This window comes from Monodon monoceros, unplaced genomic scaffold (assembly GCF_005190385.1).
Source record: "Monodon monoceros isolate NGI ecotype Baffin Bay Population unplaced genomic scaffold, NGI_Narwhal_1 Super_Scaffold_15, whole genome shotgun sequence".
In the NCBI taxonomy this organism is placed as follows: Eukaryota; Metazoa; Chordata; class Mammalia; order Artiodactyla; family Monodontidae; genus Monodon; species Monodon monoceros.
The window spans coordinates 47,605,725-47,623,457 of NW_021703771.1; the positions used below are offsets into that span (position 1 = coordinate 47,605,725).

General features: G+C 38.3%; 1 protein-coding gene across 1 annotated transcript in view; it reads right to left on the bottom strand.

Moving 5' to 3' along the window:
* Positions 1-2,972: 2,972 nt before the first annotated feature.
* MAN1A1 (mannosidase alpha class 1A member 1) overlaps positions 2,973-17,733 on the bottom strand; it is a 169,886-nt gene continuing 155,125 nt past the window's right edge. The window contains exons 10-13 of the mRNA XM_029223379.1: positions 16,545-16,764; positions 15,607-15,779; positions 3,945-4,060; positions 2,973-3,543 (exon numbers count right to left, since the gene is read on the bottom strand). Coding sequence (XP_029079212.1) covers positions 3,417-3,543; positions 3,945-4,060; positions 15,607-15,779; positions 16,545-16,764 — 636 coding nt within the window. The 3' untranslated portion in view covers positions 2,973-3,416. The remainder of the gene's footprint in view (positions 3,544-3,944; positions 4,061-15,606; positions 15,780-16,544; positions 16,765-17,733) is intronic.

Below are 17,733 nucleotides of genomic sequence, written 5' to 3' on the forward strand. Positions count from 1 at the left end.
CCAACAGAGTAAACACAACCAACGTCATTTGTGTTACAAATAATTGAATTCAGAAGGTTCCCATTTGACTAACTCTACGTTAAGTGAAAAACCAATTTCTTTGCTTCATGCTATTGAAATAGTTTTTTTTATATGATATAGGGACTGTGAGATTAAGTTACAGGAAACAATAGTAGGCTATTCAAACAGAAACACTGGAAAAACCTCAGTATTAAAGAAATCATGACTTAATTTTTTTGGTGTGCATTTTACACAAGGCCATACATGGTACCTTAATGATATAAATGGAGTAAAAAAAAATCTGTTGGTTGAGGGTTGATTCCAGTCATAAATACTAATTTACTCTATAGTTCCCTAAAACTACTATAGGTAGCAATAAAAAAATTACCCATTCTTATGATTATTTATTTAAAACAACAGCATGTTATGTAATACTGGTACTTAATATTTTTAAATAGTGTACTGCTTTTAAGACATTTGCAAATAGCTGTAGCAAAGCCTATGGATATACGGTAGAATCTGTTTTGTTTTGTTTTCTTTCAGCAGTGGTGGTGGTGGGGGAGTTTGAGCTCCTCAATTGGACCGTAAACTTAAGAGCAAGGACCATACTCTTTATGTTATTTCTAACGCCAACTCCCTGCCTCTACCCTACCTGCCCTGGTGTTCACCATATGTTAGATTCTTAATAAAACTGTTTGATTAACTAAAGATGGTTATGCAACATTATTTGCAATTTAAAGTTTTTAATGGGAAATATTTCCTCATCACAATTCTCCGGGTGTGGTACGGAATCACTGTTAGGATCTAATATTTCCATTTGCAACTGTACACACTCATCCCAACATATTCAGAAGCTTCCTTAAAAGGAGAGAAAACCCAAAAAACAAATGACGAGATATATTAAAAGGCTTTATTTACAATAGAGAAATTTTACAAATATAGTTTTCAAAAATTATGTGTCGATCTATCATTTCCCATAACATTAGAGATTTATATAAAGTTGGAAATGACAGAATGGATTTAAGTACAAATCAAAAACAATCAATGGAAAGAACTGGTAGTACATATGAAGGCATCATGACAAACATCACTGAGTTCTATAAACTGCCATACAACTTATATGCGTAATATTAATTGCACGACGTATCCCAAACAAATGCAGAAACACAAAATTAAGTGCTATTTTAATTATTCACCTTTTGGGATGTGAAAACATATGTAAACTTAATTGCACAGTTTTTGCTGAAAATGAATGAAAGACAGCATTTACCTAAGGACTTCAGTTGTTTAAAATAATTAGTGCAAAATATAACTTTAATTAAATTACATCACCATAATATTAATCTCTTATCTTGTTTACATTTTTGGTGTTTTGGGTTTTGTTAAAATATCCAAGTTCTAGAATCGAAATACCTTTGTTCTTGCCACTGGCCGAGCAACACGCAGTACAATCTTCTTGCCTATTTATTCCAGAATACAAAAGGTACGTCATAGTGCAGTGCGTACATACAACCTGATTTTAATATCCTATCTGCTGCAGAAATACCTATCAGCTTGTGCTCTTTCAAATCAGATTGAAAAGCAAAGAAAATAAATTAATTTAAATTGCTAGTCCAAGGACATTCATGTGAAAATTATAATCTAAATACATATGGCCCAATTTTAACAAGAATCTTCTATATTTTGCCTTTAAGTCCTGGAAATAGCAATCATGACGTACTAAGGAATCTTTTTTTCACTTACTAATTTTATTGACTTATTGTTTGAATGAATAATATTGAAAAAAAGGGCAGGTCACACAAGGTGGACTAAGTCTATTGAGATCTAAGAAAATAACTGTCTTAAAAAATATTAGGTTGAATCACATGAAATTGCTGATACTGAACAATCTTTAAACTAGAAATGCCTCAATTTCACGTGCTTCAGCCTAATCCATGGGGTTGCACTGATCTATTTGACCACTGTAGTTGAAAATGCAGGTGGTCAAAATCTTTGTACCTCAGTATATGCATCATCATATTAGCCCTTTCATGGGAATATATATAAAATATGAACAAATATGGTAAGAAAACACAAGGTGTCACTAGATCTATTTTTGGGAAAACCATTCATATCTCAAAAAAGGCTTTGAAGAGTCATGTAATCATAATTATTTTGAGCTGCTATAGGATTGTAGGGGATTGGGAGTGTCCATTCCTATATATTACTTCTAAGTGGAAATCGCTATGTTGAATTTAACCAGACAAAATACACTACATCCTAATTTGACCTAAAAGTTTATTAGATTTTCCTCAATTGACCATGAATAGATACACTGGCAAAAATTCTTTCAGAGTTAAATCCTGCTTTCATAAACTGAAATGAAATAATTTACTACATTTGAGAAAGGGCTCTTTTCAAATCTGAAAAACCTGAACGAAATGTAAAAGTTTCTTTTTTTTGAGAAAAAATAATTAAAGGTGAAATGCAAACAAAAAACCATATGAAATACTCACCCTCTCTTCAGAGAGAGCCCCAATTTCTTCATATATTCAGATAAAAGCAAAAGCTAACACACTAAAAGTTATACAATTTCCCTTTAAAAAATATAATTCGGTTAACAGCAGAGCTCTGAAAAACTGGAAAGCTCACTTCACTGTGTGGTAGAGAATGGAAGAAATTAACCAGTACATGATCCAGAGATGACACAGGGCATTTAAAGTAAACCTTGAGAACTAATTCCCAAATTAGGAAACACTAATATAAGTGACCAACAAAAATATACCATGGATCCAATGAAATGAGGTCAAGAGGAGATGATCCTTCTGGGATGACATTCTAATTTGAATTAAAATGTGAGTAAAGTATTTTAGAAGACATTCTATCAAATAATGATAGACCTGCATAAGGAGGCTTGTCACAGTTATAAGATCTGTCTCTGGTGGATAGACAAACCAGATTAACACGAAATTGAAAAGGAAAAAGCTTTTTTGTTATTTATTATTATGGCTTTTTGCAACATGGCAAAACATTACAGCTTAAAGCAGACATCATCTCCTCATAGAGGAGGAAAAAGTTTTGCAGTCAAATCAAAATTATAATTAAGAGGTCATTGGTACACCATTCTATTTAGTTTAATAAAAATGATACTACACCTTCATGAACTCCAGAGATAAAAGATTACTTCAAACAAACAAACAAACAAAAAACCATGTGATTCACTGAATGAATAATAAAGGCTACAATAAGGAATTTAGGTCCATCTATGCCTATGATAATAAAAGACTGCAAAACATAAAAGACTGCAAAACAATTTTAAAACTTAGAATAATCACAGACCTATTAATAAAAATTCATCATATGTCTGATCACCAGAAAAGGAATTATTAAGGTATGCAGTGAAGGGAATGGAGGAGAGTAAAATACAAAATGTCTTTTTATTTCTCATTGACTTCAACTTTCTTTATATTCCTAGAGAGTACAGGGAGAAGATGTGCCTCGGTATTGAAGATCCAGTGTTCCAGTGGAAGTAGATCGTCATCAGAAAATATTAAGTACAAATATCTGGAGAGAGAAACATGGGTATGTGAGGCCTGAGAGACCCTGTCAGCCAGTGAAACCACAAAGAGACAGAAAAAAAACACATCAATGTCTCCATTCATCTTATGGGAGAATCATGGACAACCGTCAAGTATAGCAAAACCTTAAGGGGTATACTCATTAATGCCGAAGAAAGAAGCTGCTCTGTGCTTTGGTCCCTGTGTACGAGAACCATACAAAGCAGTCCCAAGTTGTCGAACTTACATGATGATGAAAACACACCTGCAATTACTGCCGTGCACGTAGAATGGCATTCGGAAGCAGTCATGCCTGATGTTATTTGAATGTGTTCATGATAAAGACAACTAGAAAGAAGATCTCTTCAGGTATCTTAGTCACATACAACCAGAATAATTTTTACTTACTTTAGTGTTTCTGCCAGGAAGAAACTCTGCTGCACATCATCATAGCTCTCCTTGTGGAAGTAAACATCCCTGAGGCCTGAATAGCCTCCTTTCACTCTGCAGTGTTTCTCCAAGGCCTAAATCACAATGAGGAGGGAAAAAAATGGTCACATTCCAGTAAACTGACTGTCACAAATTTTTACCATTAGATTGTCACATTTAACTAAAATAAGGATTCAAATGGAATGATAGATTGCAATAGTTTCAGGTGAAAATTTTAAAAAACATAACGTAAATGCAAATAAAGTATGAAAAGTTAAAGGACATATGGACGGTATATCTCATCTAATTGGAAACACTTCTATATTTAGTTCTGGAATTTCAGTGATTTTTACCATTTCTTTTTATGGTCTAGAGCAGGATGCATCAAACTACAGACCACAAGCTATATCCAGCCTGCTTTTTGTTTTTGTAAGTAAGGTATTATTGAACCACAGCCACACTCACTTGTTTACATATTGTGTGTGGCTGTTTTTTCACTACAATGGCAGAGTTGAATAAATGCATAGGGCCCCCAAGCCCAATTCTCTCTGGCCCTTACAGAAAAAGTTTGCTGACCCCTGGTCTAGAGAGATTGTTCATGTCAACTGGGATTCTAAACCGCTGGTTGAGAAAGTGCACTGGAACCAAAACAGCTGCTACTATCGTCAGAATATCTTATTTAAAAAAAATTGACTGTGGAGTACTGAGTGATATTGGTGACTGACAGATATAAAAGAGAAAATGGAAAGCAGTGAAAAAAACATGGCTGGTATCCATTTCTGAAATACATCTTTCTTTTCTTTAGTCTGAGATGGAAGAAAGATGGGATGAAACCACTGGCAACTATGAGGAGAGAAATGAGCCTACATTTCTATAGCTGCCTGACTACAACGAGTACTACAGTCAGAGATGGGGAAAGACATGGGTTGGGCAGTGTGGGAACGAAAATTTAGGTAACACCTAAAATAACTTGCCTTCCATTCTGTCAGCTGCTGCTAACCTGACTGCTCTTTGTATTTGGAAATTACATTGGCTTGCTTTGCTGGTTACCAGGCATAGTCATCTCCAGGAAAGTTATTTTCTATTCACCACATCCTATTAATTCTAAAAACTAAAAGGTCAAATAAAGATTTCCACTGTATACAAACTGTCACTGGAAATCTGGTTCTAATTCATAGAATGTGTACAAAAATAATAAAGTGTAAGCCTAAGCCCCTTAAAATTTTTAATGAGATAAAGAAAACATAGGAAACATGAAAAAAATGTTACTCTTAGGTTCTCACGTCATTATTCATTTATTTTTCAGTTTTCTTTTACAGATCACAACGCTTTTCCTCTTTTTTTATGTGCATAATTACATCATATTTTCCTCCCATTTAGCTCAACTACCAAGATATGGCATAGGTCTTGCCATGTTACTTGAGAAAAATCTTCACTGGCTAGAAAAGGGCTTTGGAGGAAAGCACGGCTCTAAGCATGTGGAGCCCAGAAAACGTGGGATGGATGAGGCAAAGGCAGGGAGCAGGAGTGTGGTGCTGAGAGCTCAGCTTCCATCTGCAGACACTGATAATGAGGATATTGATTCTGCACCCTAGGGCTGGAGGGCAGAAGGGAGAGAGCATGGGGCCCAGAGGAGAAGCATTTAATTACCAGGTGAAAGAAAATCTAACTGGCAGGCTATGTGAATAAAAAACACCCATCTCCTGGTTTGGTACTGTTTAAAAGCCCCGGGGAATATCTATCTCCTGGTTTGGTACTGTTTAAAAGCCCCGGGGAATATAAGAACAATTAACTTAAAAAAAAAGCTTCGATTATATTCTTAGTTTCAGACAAAGAGCTAAGTGGGGGAAAAGCCTGAAGAAAGGAACTTTCAGGTCCTATTATATTTTTCCTTCCTTCTTTTTTGATAACAGTTCTTTTTGATAAAAAGTCAAATACCAGATACATGCAGTAGGCCAAAAATTATTTATGAAAAAGGAAAAAAACCCCAAGATTTAGAAGAAATGGGTAAATTTGTTATTACTGAACATAATGAAATCCTATTTCTAGACATCTCCTTAAAAAAAAGATCTTATCCACAGATGTTTTTCTTGGTTTGCCCCTTGAAGTTTTTTGGTAATAAAGAAATAAGCTAAAGAGAGGGCCAGGCATGATAACAGCTAACCCTCCCTCCTGTAGAAATTTCTATAAGCTCCTTCTTTTATTATAGAAAAAAGAGTTGTTTTGGGGGTAGGCACTGCCCAAACGTTTTTCATCTTTTCAGATCACCTCCACTCATTCTTTTTCTCCCCCAATCCTGATGTGGTGAACCAGAGTAGTCAAGAAGACAATCTAACGTTTTAGAGGTGGGGGCCGAATCCCAGCTCCAGACTCCCTAGCTGCGGCCTCAGTTTCCTGGACCCAGGCAGCATGCCTTTTCTCAACATGAGGTTGTCCTGAGAAAAAAACTCAAGACTAGTCCAGAAGATGGCAGAGGAGTAAGATGTGGAGATCAACTTCCTCCCCACAAATGCATCAAAGATACATCTACACATGGAACAACTCCTATAGAACACCCACTGAACACTGGCAGAAGACCTCAGACTTCCCAAAAGTCAAGAAACTCCCCACGTACCTGGGTAGGGCAAAAGAAAAAAGAAAAAACAGAGACAAAAGAATAGGGACGGGACCTGCACCTCTGCGAGGGAGCTGTGAAGGAGGAAAGGTTTCCACACACTAGGAAGCCCCTTCATGGGCGGAGACAGGGGTTGGCTGGGCGGAAGCTTTGGAGCCACGGAGGAGAGCGCTGCAATAGGGGTGCAGAGGGCAAAGTGGAGAGATTCCCCACAGAGGATCGGTGCCGACCAGCACTCACCAGCCTGAGAGGCTTGTCTGCTCACCCGCCAAGGGTGGGCGGGGGCTGGGAGCTGAGGCTCAGACTTCGGAGGTCACATCCCAGGGAGAGGACTGGGGTTGGCTGCGTCAACGCAGCCTGAAGGGGGCTAGTGCGCCACAGCTAGCCAGGAGGGAGTCCGGGAAAAAGTCTGGAACTGCCTAAGAGGCAAGAGACCATTGTTTTGGGGTGCGTGAGGAGAGGGGATTCCTTCCCTGTCTGTCCACAGAAGGCAGAGCACTGCCTAAACAAGCTCCAGAGATGGGCACGAGCCGCAGCTATCAACTCGGACACCAGAGATGGGCTTAAACACTAATGCAGCTGCTGCCGCCACCAAGAAGCCTGTGTGCGAGCACAGGTCACTATCCACACCTCCCCTCCCAGGAGCCTGTGCAGCCCGCCCCTGCCAGGGTCCTGTGATCCAGGGACAACTTCCCCGGGAGAATGCACGGCACGCCTCAGGCTGGTGCAATGTCATGTCGGCCTCTGCCATGGCAGGCTCGCCCTGCACTCCGTGCCCCTCCCTCCCCCCGGCCTGAGTGAGCAAGAGGCCCCTAATCAGCGGCTCCTTTAACCCCGTCCTGTCTGAGCGAAGAACAGGCGCCCTCAGGCAACCTACACGCAGAGGCGGGGCCAAAACCAAAGCTGAACCCCAGGAGCTGTGCGAACAAAGAAGAGAAAGGGAAATATCTCCCAGCAGCCTCAGGAGCAGCGGATTAAAGCTCCACAATCAACGTGATGCACCCTGCATCTGTGATATACGTGAATAGACAACCAATCATCCCAAATTGAGGAAGTGGACTTTGGGAGCAACTGTAAACTTGGGGTTTGCTGTCTGCGACTGACTTGTTTCTGATTTTTATGTTTATCTTAGTATAGTTTTTAGTGCTTGTTATCATTGGTGGATTTGTTTATTGGTTTGGTTGCTCTCTTTTTTTTACTTAATTTTTTTATTTTAATAATTAAAAAATTTTTATTTTAATTATTTTATTTAATTTATTATTATTTTCTTTCTTTTTTTCCTCCCTTTTCTTCTGAGCCATGTGGCTAACAGGGTCTTGGTGCTCTGGCTGGGTGTCAGGCCTGAGCCTCTGAGGTGGGAGAGACAAGTTCAGGACACTGGACCACCAGAGATCTCCAGGCCCCACATAATATCAATCGGCGAGAGCTCTCCCAGGGATCTCCATCTCAATGTTAAGACCCAGTACTACCCAACGGCCAGCAAGCTCCAGTGCTGGATGCCCCATGCCAAACAACTAGCAAGAGAGGAACACAAACCCACCCATTAGCAGAGAGGCTGCCTAAAATCAAAATAAGGTCACAGACACCCCAAAACGCACCACTGGATGCAGCCCTGCTACCAGAAAGACAAGATCCAGCCCCACTCACCAGAACACAGGTGCCAGTCCTCTCTACCAGGAAGCCTACACAACCGACTGAAGCAACCTTACCCACTGGGGTCAGAGACCAAAAACACCAGGAACTACGAAATGCAGCCTGCGAAAAGGAGACCCCAAACATAGCAAGTTAAGCAAAATGGGAAGAAAGAGAAATATGCAGCAGATGAAGGAGCAAGGTAAAAACCCACCAGACCAAACAAATGAAGAGGACATAGGCAGTCTACCTGAAAAAGAATTCAGAATAATGATAGTAAAGATGATCCAAAATCTTGGAAACAGAATGAAGAAAATATAAGAAACGTTTAACAAGGACCTAGAAGAAATAAAGAGCAAACAATGATGAACAACACAATAAATGAAATTAAGAATTCTCCAGAATGAATTAACAGCACAATAACTGAGGCAGAAGAACGGATAAGTGACCTGGAAGATAAAATAGTGGAAATAACTACTGCAGAGAAGAATAAAGACAAAAGAATTGAGGACAGTCTCAGAGATCTCTGGGACAACATTAAACACACCAACATTTGAATTATAGGGGTCCCAGAAGAAGAAGAGAAAAAGAAAGGGACTGAGAAAATATTTGAAGAGATTATAGTTGAAAACTTCCCTAATATGGGAAAGGAAACAGTCAGTCAAGTCCAGGAAGCACAGAGAGTCCCATACAGGAAAAATCCAAGGAGAAACACACCAAGACACATATTAATCAAACTATCAAAAATTAAATACAAAGAAAACATATTAAAAGCATCAAGGGAAAAGCAACAAATAACATACAAGGGAATCTCCATAAGGTTAACAGCTGATCTTTAAGCAGAAACTCTGCAAGCAAGAAGGGTGTCGCAGGACATATTTAAAGTGATGAAAGGGAAAAACCTACAACCAAGAGTACTCTACCCAGCAAGGATCTCATTCAGATTCCAGGGAGAAATTAAAACCTTTACAGACAAGCAAAAGATAAGAGAATTCAGCAGCACCAAATCAGCTTTACTAGAAATGCTAAAGGAACTTCTCTAGGCAGGAAACACAAGAGAAGGAAAAGACCTACAAAACCAAACCCCAAACAATTAAGAAAATGATAATAGGAACATACATATTGATAACTACCTTAAATGTAAATGGATTAAATGCTCCAACCAAAAGACACAGACTGGCTGAATGGATACACAAACAAGACCCGTATATATGCTGTCTGGAAAAGGTTCACTTCAGACCTAGGGACACATACAGACTGAAAGTGAGGGGATGGAAAAAGATATTCCATGCAAACAGAAATCAAAAGCAAGCTGGAGTAGCAATGCCCATATCAGACAAAAATCAACTTTAAATTAAAGACTATTACAAGAGACAAAGAAGGACACTACATAATGAAGAAGGAATTAATCCAAGAAGATATAACAACTGTAAATATTTATGCACCCAACATAGGAGCACCTCAATACATAAGGCAAATGATAACAGCCATAAAAGAGGAAATTGACAGTCACACAATAAGAGTAGTGGACTTTAACACCCCACTTCCACCAATGGACAGATCATCCAAAATGAAAATATATAAGGAAACACAAGCATTAAATGACACATTAAACAAGATGGACTTAACTGATATTTAGAGGACATTCCATCCAAAAACAACAGAATACACGTTCTTCTCAAGTGCTCATGGAACATTCTTCAGGATACATCATATCTTGGGTCACAAATCAAGCCTTGGTAAAGTTAAGAAAATTGAAATCATATCAAGTATCTTTTCTGACCACAATGCTATGAGACTAGATGTCAATTACAGGAAAAAAACTGTAAAAAATACAAACACATGGAGGCTAAACAATATGCTACTAAATAACCAAGAGATCACTGAAGAAATCAAAGAGGAAATAAAAAAATACTCAGAAACAAATGACAACGAAAACACAACAACCCAAAACCTATGGGATGCAGCAAAAGCAGTTCTAAGAGGGAATTCTGTAGCAATACAATCCTACCTCAAGACATAAGGAAAAAGAAAAATCTCAAATAAATTTACACCTAAAGAAATTAGAGAAAGAAGAACAAAAAAATCACAAAGTTAGCAGAAGGAAAGAAATCATAAAGATCAGATCAGAAATAAATGAAAAAGAAATGAAGGAAACAATAGCAAAGATCAATAAAACTAAAAGCTGGTTCTTTGAGAAGATAAACACAATTGATATACCATTAGCCAGACTCATCAAGAAAAAAAGGGAGAAGACTCAAATCAACAGAATTAGAAATGAAAAAGGAGAAGTAACAACTGACACTGCAGAAATATAAAGGATTGTGAGAGATTACTACAAGCAACTATATGCCAATAAAATGGACATCCTAGAAGAAATGGACAAATTCTCAGAAAAGCACAACCTTCTGAGACTGAACCAGGAAGAAAGAGAAAATATAAACAGACCAATCACAAGCACTGAAATTGAAACTGTGATTAAAAATCTTCCAACAAACAAAAGCCCAGGACTAGATGGCTTCACAGGTGAATTCTATCAAACATTTAGAGAAGAGCTAACACCTATCCTTCTCAAACTCTTCCATAATATAGCAGAGGGATTCTACGAGGCCACCATCACCATGATACCAAAACCAGACAAAGATGTCACAAAAAAGGAAAACTATAGGCCAATAGCAGTGATGAACATAGATGCAAAAATCCTCAACAGAATACTAGCAAACAGAATCCAACAGCACAATAAAAGGATTATACACCATGCTCAATTGGGTTTTAACTGAGGAATGCAAGGATTCTTCAATATATGCAAATCAATCAATGTGATACACCATATTAACAAATTGAAGGAGAAAAACCACATGATCATCTCAATGGATGCAGAAAAAGCTTTCAACAAAATTCAACACCCATTTATGATAAAAACCCTCCAGAAAGTAGGCATAGAGGGAACTTAACTCAACATAATAAAGGCCATATATGACAAACCCACAGCCAACAACATTCTCAATGGTGAAAAACTGAAACAATTTCCACTAAGATCAGGAACAGGACAAGGTTTTCCACTCTCACTGCTATTATTCAACATAGTTGTGGAAGTTCTAGCCATAGCAATCAGAGAAGAAAAAGGAATCCAAAACGGAAAAGAAGAAGTAAAACTGTCACTGTTTGCAGATGACATGATACTATACATAGAGAATCCTAAAGACGCTACTAGAAAACTACCAGAGCTAATCAATGAATTTGGTAAAGTAGCAGGATACAAAATTAATGCATGGAAATCTCTTGCCTTCCTATACACTAATGATGAAAAATCTGAAAAGGAAATTAAGGAAATACTCCTATTTACCACTGCAACAAAAAGAACAAAATACCTAGGAATAAACCTACCTAATGAGACAAAAGACCTGTATGCAGAAAACAATAAGACACTGATGAAAGAAATTAAAGATGATACAGAGAGACGGAGAGATGTATATACCATGTTCTCAGATTGGAAGAATCAATATTGTGAAAATGACTATACTACCCAAAGCAATCTACAGATTCAAGGCAATCCCTATCAGACTACCAATGGCATTTTTCACAGAACTAGAACAAAAAATTGCAAAAGTTGTATGGGAACACAAAAGACCCTGAATAGCCAAAGCAATCTTGAGAAAGAACAACGGAACTGGAGGAATCAGGCTCCCTGACTTCAGACTATACTACAAAGCTACAGTAATCAAGACAGTATGGTACTGGCACAAAAACAGAAATATAGATCAATGGAACAGGATAGAAAGCCCATGGATAAATCCATGCACATATGGTCACCTTATTTTTGATAAATGAGGCAAGAGTATACAATGGAGAAAAGACAGCCTCTTCTACAAATTGTGCTGGGAAAACTGGACAGCTACATGTAAAAGAATGAAATTAGAACACTCCCTAACACCATACACAAAAATAAAATCAAAATGGATTAAATACCTAAATGTAAGTCCAGAGACAATATAAAACTCTTAGAGGAAAACATAGAACACTCTCTGACATAAATCACAGTAAGATTCTTTCTGACTCACCTCCTAGAGAAATGGAAATAAAAACAAAAATAAACAAATGGGACCTAATGAAACTTCAAAGCTTTTGCACAGCAAAGGAAACCATAAGCAAGACGAGAAGACAACCCTTAGAATGAGAGGAAATATTTGCAAATGAAGCAACTGACAAAGGATTAATCTCCAAAATATATAAGCAGCTCATGCAGCTCAATATCAAAAAAACAAATAACCCAATCCAAAAGTGGGCAGAAGACCTAAACAGACATTTCTCCAAAGAAGATATACAGATTGCCAACAAACACATGAAAGGATGCTCAACATCACTTATCATTAGAGAAATGCAAATCGAAACTACAATGAGGTATCACCTCACACCAGTCAGAATGGCCATCATCAAAAAATCTACAAACAATAAATGCTGGAGAGGGTGTGAGAAAAGGGAACTCTCTTGCACTGTTGGTGGGAATGTAAATTGATACAGCCACTATGGAGAACAGTATGGAGGTTCCTTAAAAAACTACAAATAGAACTACCATATGACCCAGCAATCCCATTACTGGGCATATACCCTGAGAAAACCATAATTCAAAAAGAGTCATGTACCACAATGTTCACTGCAGCACTATTTACAATAGCCAGGACATGGAAGCAACCTAAGTGTCCATCGACAGATGAATGGATAAAGAAGATGTGGCATATACATACAATGGAATATTACTCAGCCATAAAAAGAAATGAAATTGAGTTATTTGCAGTGAGGTGGATGGACCTACAGTCTGTCATGCAGAGTGAAGTAAGTCAGAAAGAGAAAAACAAATACTGTATGCTACTACATAAGTATGGAATTTAAAAAGAAAATGGTTCTGAAGAACCTAGGGGCAGGACAGGAATAAAGATGCAGACGTAGAGAATGGACTTGAGGACACGGGAAGGGGAAGGGTAAGATGGGACGAAGTGAGAGAGTGGCATGGACATATATACACTACCAAGTGTAAAACAGATAGCTACTGGGAAGCAGCTCCATGGCATGGGGCGATCAGCTTGGTGCTTTGTGACCACCTAGAGGGGTGGGATAAGGAGGATGGAAAGGATATGCAAGAGGGAAGAGATATGGGAATATATGTATATGTATAGCTGATTCACTATGCTATACAGCAGAAACTAACACAACATTGTAAAGCAATTATACTCCAATAAAAATATTAAAAAAATAAAACAAATAAAACTCAAGATGAAGACACGCTTAGCACAGTGACAAGGGCCTTTCAGATGTTTAGAGAGATCTAGCTATTTTTATTTTTTGAGGCTTTTGGTAAGTTAAAATGAAAAAAGGTGGGGGGATGCTGAAGAGGCATTTTTAACTTTCAAAAAATGAAAATCCTTCATGTCAAGTCTAAATTTTAAGACTTTAGGGATGTGAAGCTCGGGACAAGCAGCTCTCCTGGGCCCCCCGTAATAGGCCCTGGTTTTACAGTTTTTCCACAGTGGAAGTGGCAATGTAACCAGGCTGGTTAGTCTGATCAGAACATCATTTCACCACAATCTGTTCTGGGGCTCTCAGCCTCTGGGCACGAGTTCCTCTAAAAAGAGAGCATGAGACAAGGATTGGATGCAGGGAGATTTTGGGGGAGGTGATATCAGGAAGTGAGCGAGTGAGTGGGGAGAGTAAAACAAGGAAGGGAGAAGGGCCAGTGAAATACACGTTGAGCAGGTCACTGCTGTGTGCATGGGGGGGGGGGCTTGCTCCTGCTGGAAAACCTGTAAGGAACCATCTAGAATGCATCTCAGAATTACTCTTCAGAGGAGCAAAGACTGGATAGTTATCCATCAACTCTAAAACCTCATTGGCCTATTGAAGACCAAAATAATTCCCAATCACCAAGGCTTAGATGAACCTCAATTTTAATATACTTTTTTCAGAGGAAAAAACATAAACTTAAAGAAACTGAAATTACAACTGACTAACCATAATTAGAAAATTATGCAAAAGAAAGAGGCCTAAAAAATTGCTATTACTTAAAATGATTGACAACCGGTTATAAGACACACATTAAATGAAGAGGGTTAATAAGCAAGATTCATCAATGGCTTTCTGAGATATCAGTTAAATTTTACATAAAGGCAATATTCATTTTAGATTTCCCAAGAGAAGTTATTCCTAATGGTTTTAAAAGACAGCTAGCTTTCTAACAAAGAGTGCTAGACAATAAGAGAATGTAATTAAAGCATTTGCTTGTTCTTATCCCCTGAATTCCCTTTCACTCCTTTTGGAATAATAGCTCTTAAAATTAGACATTGTGGGCTTCCCTGGTGGCACAGTGGTTGGGAGTCCGCCGGCTGATGCAGGGGATGCGGGTTCGTGTCCTGGTCCAGGAGGATCCCACGTGCCACGGAGCAGCTGGGCCCGTGAGCCCATGTATCGCAAAAAAAAAAAATTAGATGTTGTTTGATGCATATCCTGAAGGGCGCCTCTGCTGGCATTCAGCACACAAAGTGTTCAACGGATTAGTTCAGGAAGATGATACACCATATTCAGCAGGAAGAGACTCAAGAAGTGACAAAGACAATTCAAATAACATACTGGACAGATATGAAGCTTATAGATATTTGGAGACTCCTGAGACTAGCGTCGGAATATTCTGTACAAAGTAGTTCTTCTATAGGTACTTTCTAAAATTTAGCTCTAAGCAGCTAAGTTACTCTAACTAAAAGCATATTTTATCATTTTCATGCCCAAAGACTAAAAGAAGCAATCATATAGTGGTTTCTTGAAACAGAGAGCAGGTTGGGGTAACTATTCCCAAGTTGCCTGTAATCCTTTGTGGAATTAACCGATCACCTTTTTTATAGTCATGAGAACTTAATTTTATAATATGCCTTTCTAGATTTCTCCTTCAACACCAGAGTAGGTATATTTATATCACTGTTACATAAAGCAAAGCTGAAGCCAGGGATATAGGATGACTTAACTGAAAACAGTCTTGAATGGAAAGATGGCTGGTCAAAACTTTAAGCTTTAAAAATCAAAGAAATGTTGATATGCTAGATTTATAGGTATCACTGAACATTTTTTCCACAGACATTTTTCTTTCTTTCTTTTTTTTTTTTTTTTTTTTTTGGTTTGCGGGCCTCTCCCTTTTTTGGCCCCTCCCGTTGCGGAGCACAGGCTCCGGACGCGCAGGCTCAGCGGCCATGGCTCACGGGCCCAGCCGCTCCGCGGCATGTGGGATCTTCCCGGACTGGGGCAGGAACCCGTGTCCCCTGCATTGGCAGGCGGACTCTCAACCACTGCGCCACCAGGGAAGGCCCCCACAGACATTTTTCTATAAGAAACATAAGCAAATTAAAACGTCACCTCTACAGCTTCCCAGGCCCATTTCCTGTATTTTGGATCATGAGTCAGTCTCCACATGTACATGTAAGTCTCAACAACTTCTGGCCGTAGGATGTAGTATTTTTCATTTTGCCTCGTAGCAATGGCTTCAACACCGCCATCGAATCTGAAAGCTTCTGGTCCCAGTTTCACAACTAAAGGAGATGCAATGGAGGACAAGGGTTATTGTCCTAGACAATCTTTAGTGTCTATAACTTTAATGAAACTAGAAAGTACCTTACAACATTCAAGAGAGGTGCCAAAACAATCATTTTAAGGAATAATTATAAACACTGTATAATAAGCAATATTCAATATACCTTTATAATTTATTCATTGAAAAGAGTCCATTTTAGAAAATGGTAATGATCCCTTATTTTCTTTCATTTAACCACCATTTACTGAGCACCCACTGGGTAGGTGCAAAGCACCACCTTATTAGTGAGCTAGAAAATCAGTGGTTGAGAATTCTAAGTCATTATGTCATGAAGGTTATTTAGTATTTGTACATCAAACTCCTATTTTTATAAGAAGGCTGCCAGACTCATCATATATTTCATGGAGATTCTGGGAAGATTAATAACGGTTTATAACATACCAAGTTTCTTTTGTACTGGGACAGAGACTCTCACCCAATGTTATTTACCTAAAGCAGGGCCAACAAGTTAGACAGACTTAACCCTTTATGGCCTGGATTTTTGTTTCTTGGTAAACTAAAGGTAAATATTTTTATACAGAAGAGTAATGCCTCTTAAACTAAAAACAGAAATTCCTTTAAGATATTAATCATGATCATCAAGTTTCATCAGGCATATGGTGGATGTTCTTTTGATGGCAACAAATGGACAAAATGGACAAAGTTCCTTACTGAATGAAATAAAAAGCACATAGACTGTGTATGAAGGGTAACAGGTACTCACATGTGCGATTGTAAGATTCATGACAGGTACGGGCAATTTCAGCCCCGAGTTGAAGGTAGTGTTGGGTCAGGCCTTCAGGAGCGTCATCTGCCCCGAGGGCAAACATGCCTCCCGCAAAGCAGGTCAGGTGGCCCATCTTGTGTTCCAGGAGGCCCCCTTTCCACTCTGCGATGTAAGTCAGTCCGTTACGTGACTTCCGGATCAAGTGAGTCTCAATTGCCTGAAAATAATACTTATTTTCAACATTTTGTAATCTCTTCTCAGATTTATACCAAAAACACCACAACATTAAAAAAAGATAAAACATCACTCACGATTGATTTGAGTTTGTTACTACAAACCCAATTCGACCTGAAATTTCATGGTATTGCTCTCTGTATATGCCCTCTAGTCTATGCCTTATTAGTTTGGTTAGTTATAATTAACACTGTTGGGCCAGCCCAGTAGGTTTTTCTTGGTTGCATGCCCAAACACTTGTAGTCCTCATACTGAAAAAGCTGTTTCCTTTTCAAAGACAGGCCACTGGTATAGTGGTAAGAGCTGCTTTAGTGCATTTCCATTTTCACAAATGGAGAAACAACACAAAGCACAGGCTCTACCATGAATGGTGAACAGACCATATTTGTGTATAAAATCCAGGCTGGTGGTCCTACCCCTCCTTTCTCTCTCTTAGGCTTTGAGGGGTAGCAAAACAGAGTGGGAAAAAGGAGCTGTTCTTGGGTCAATCAGATTGCTTGGCTTCAAATTCCAGCTCTGACACTTGCTATCTGTAAATCTGTGGGTAATTTGCTTACTGTATCCTTAAATCTCAGTGTCCTTATGCATAAAATGGGAATAGTAGCATCCACTGTGAAAACTGCAATATTTTGTTTATAAAGCAGTCAGTACTGTGATTAGCACTTGATAAAGGTCATTTATCATCATCACATCTCCACTGTGGTACCACATGAATTAAATTCCTCCTTAATAATTCTTTTAAAAAGGACATTAATATACAATGAATAAGTATTTTTTTTTAAAAAAGAATAAAGGTCTGTAAATTTGGGAGAAATGATGTTTACAAAAGTGGCTTGTTAAACACCTTTTATTTCTGCCCCAGGACTGTTGATATTCTTTTGAATAAACAAAATAAAATAAGCCCTTTTTTTAAAAAAAACCCCAAAATTGTAGTGTAAGTGCTTGGCATTAC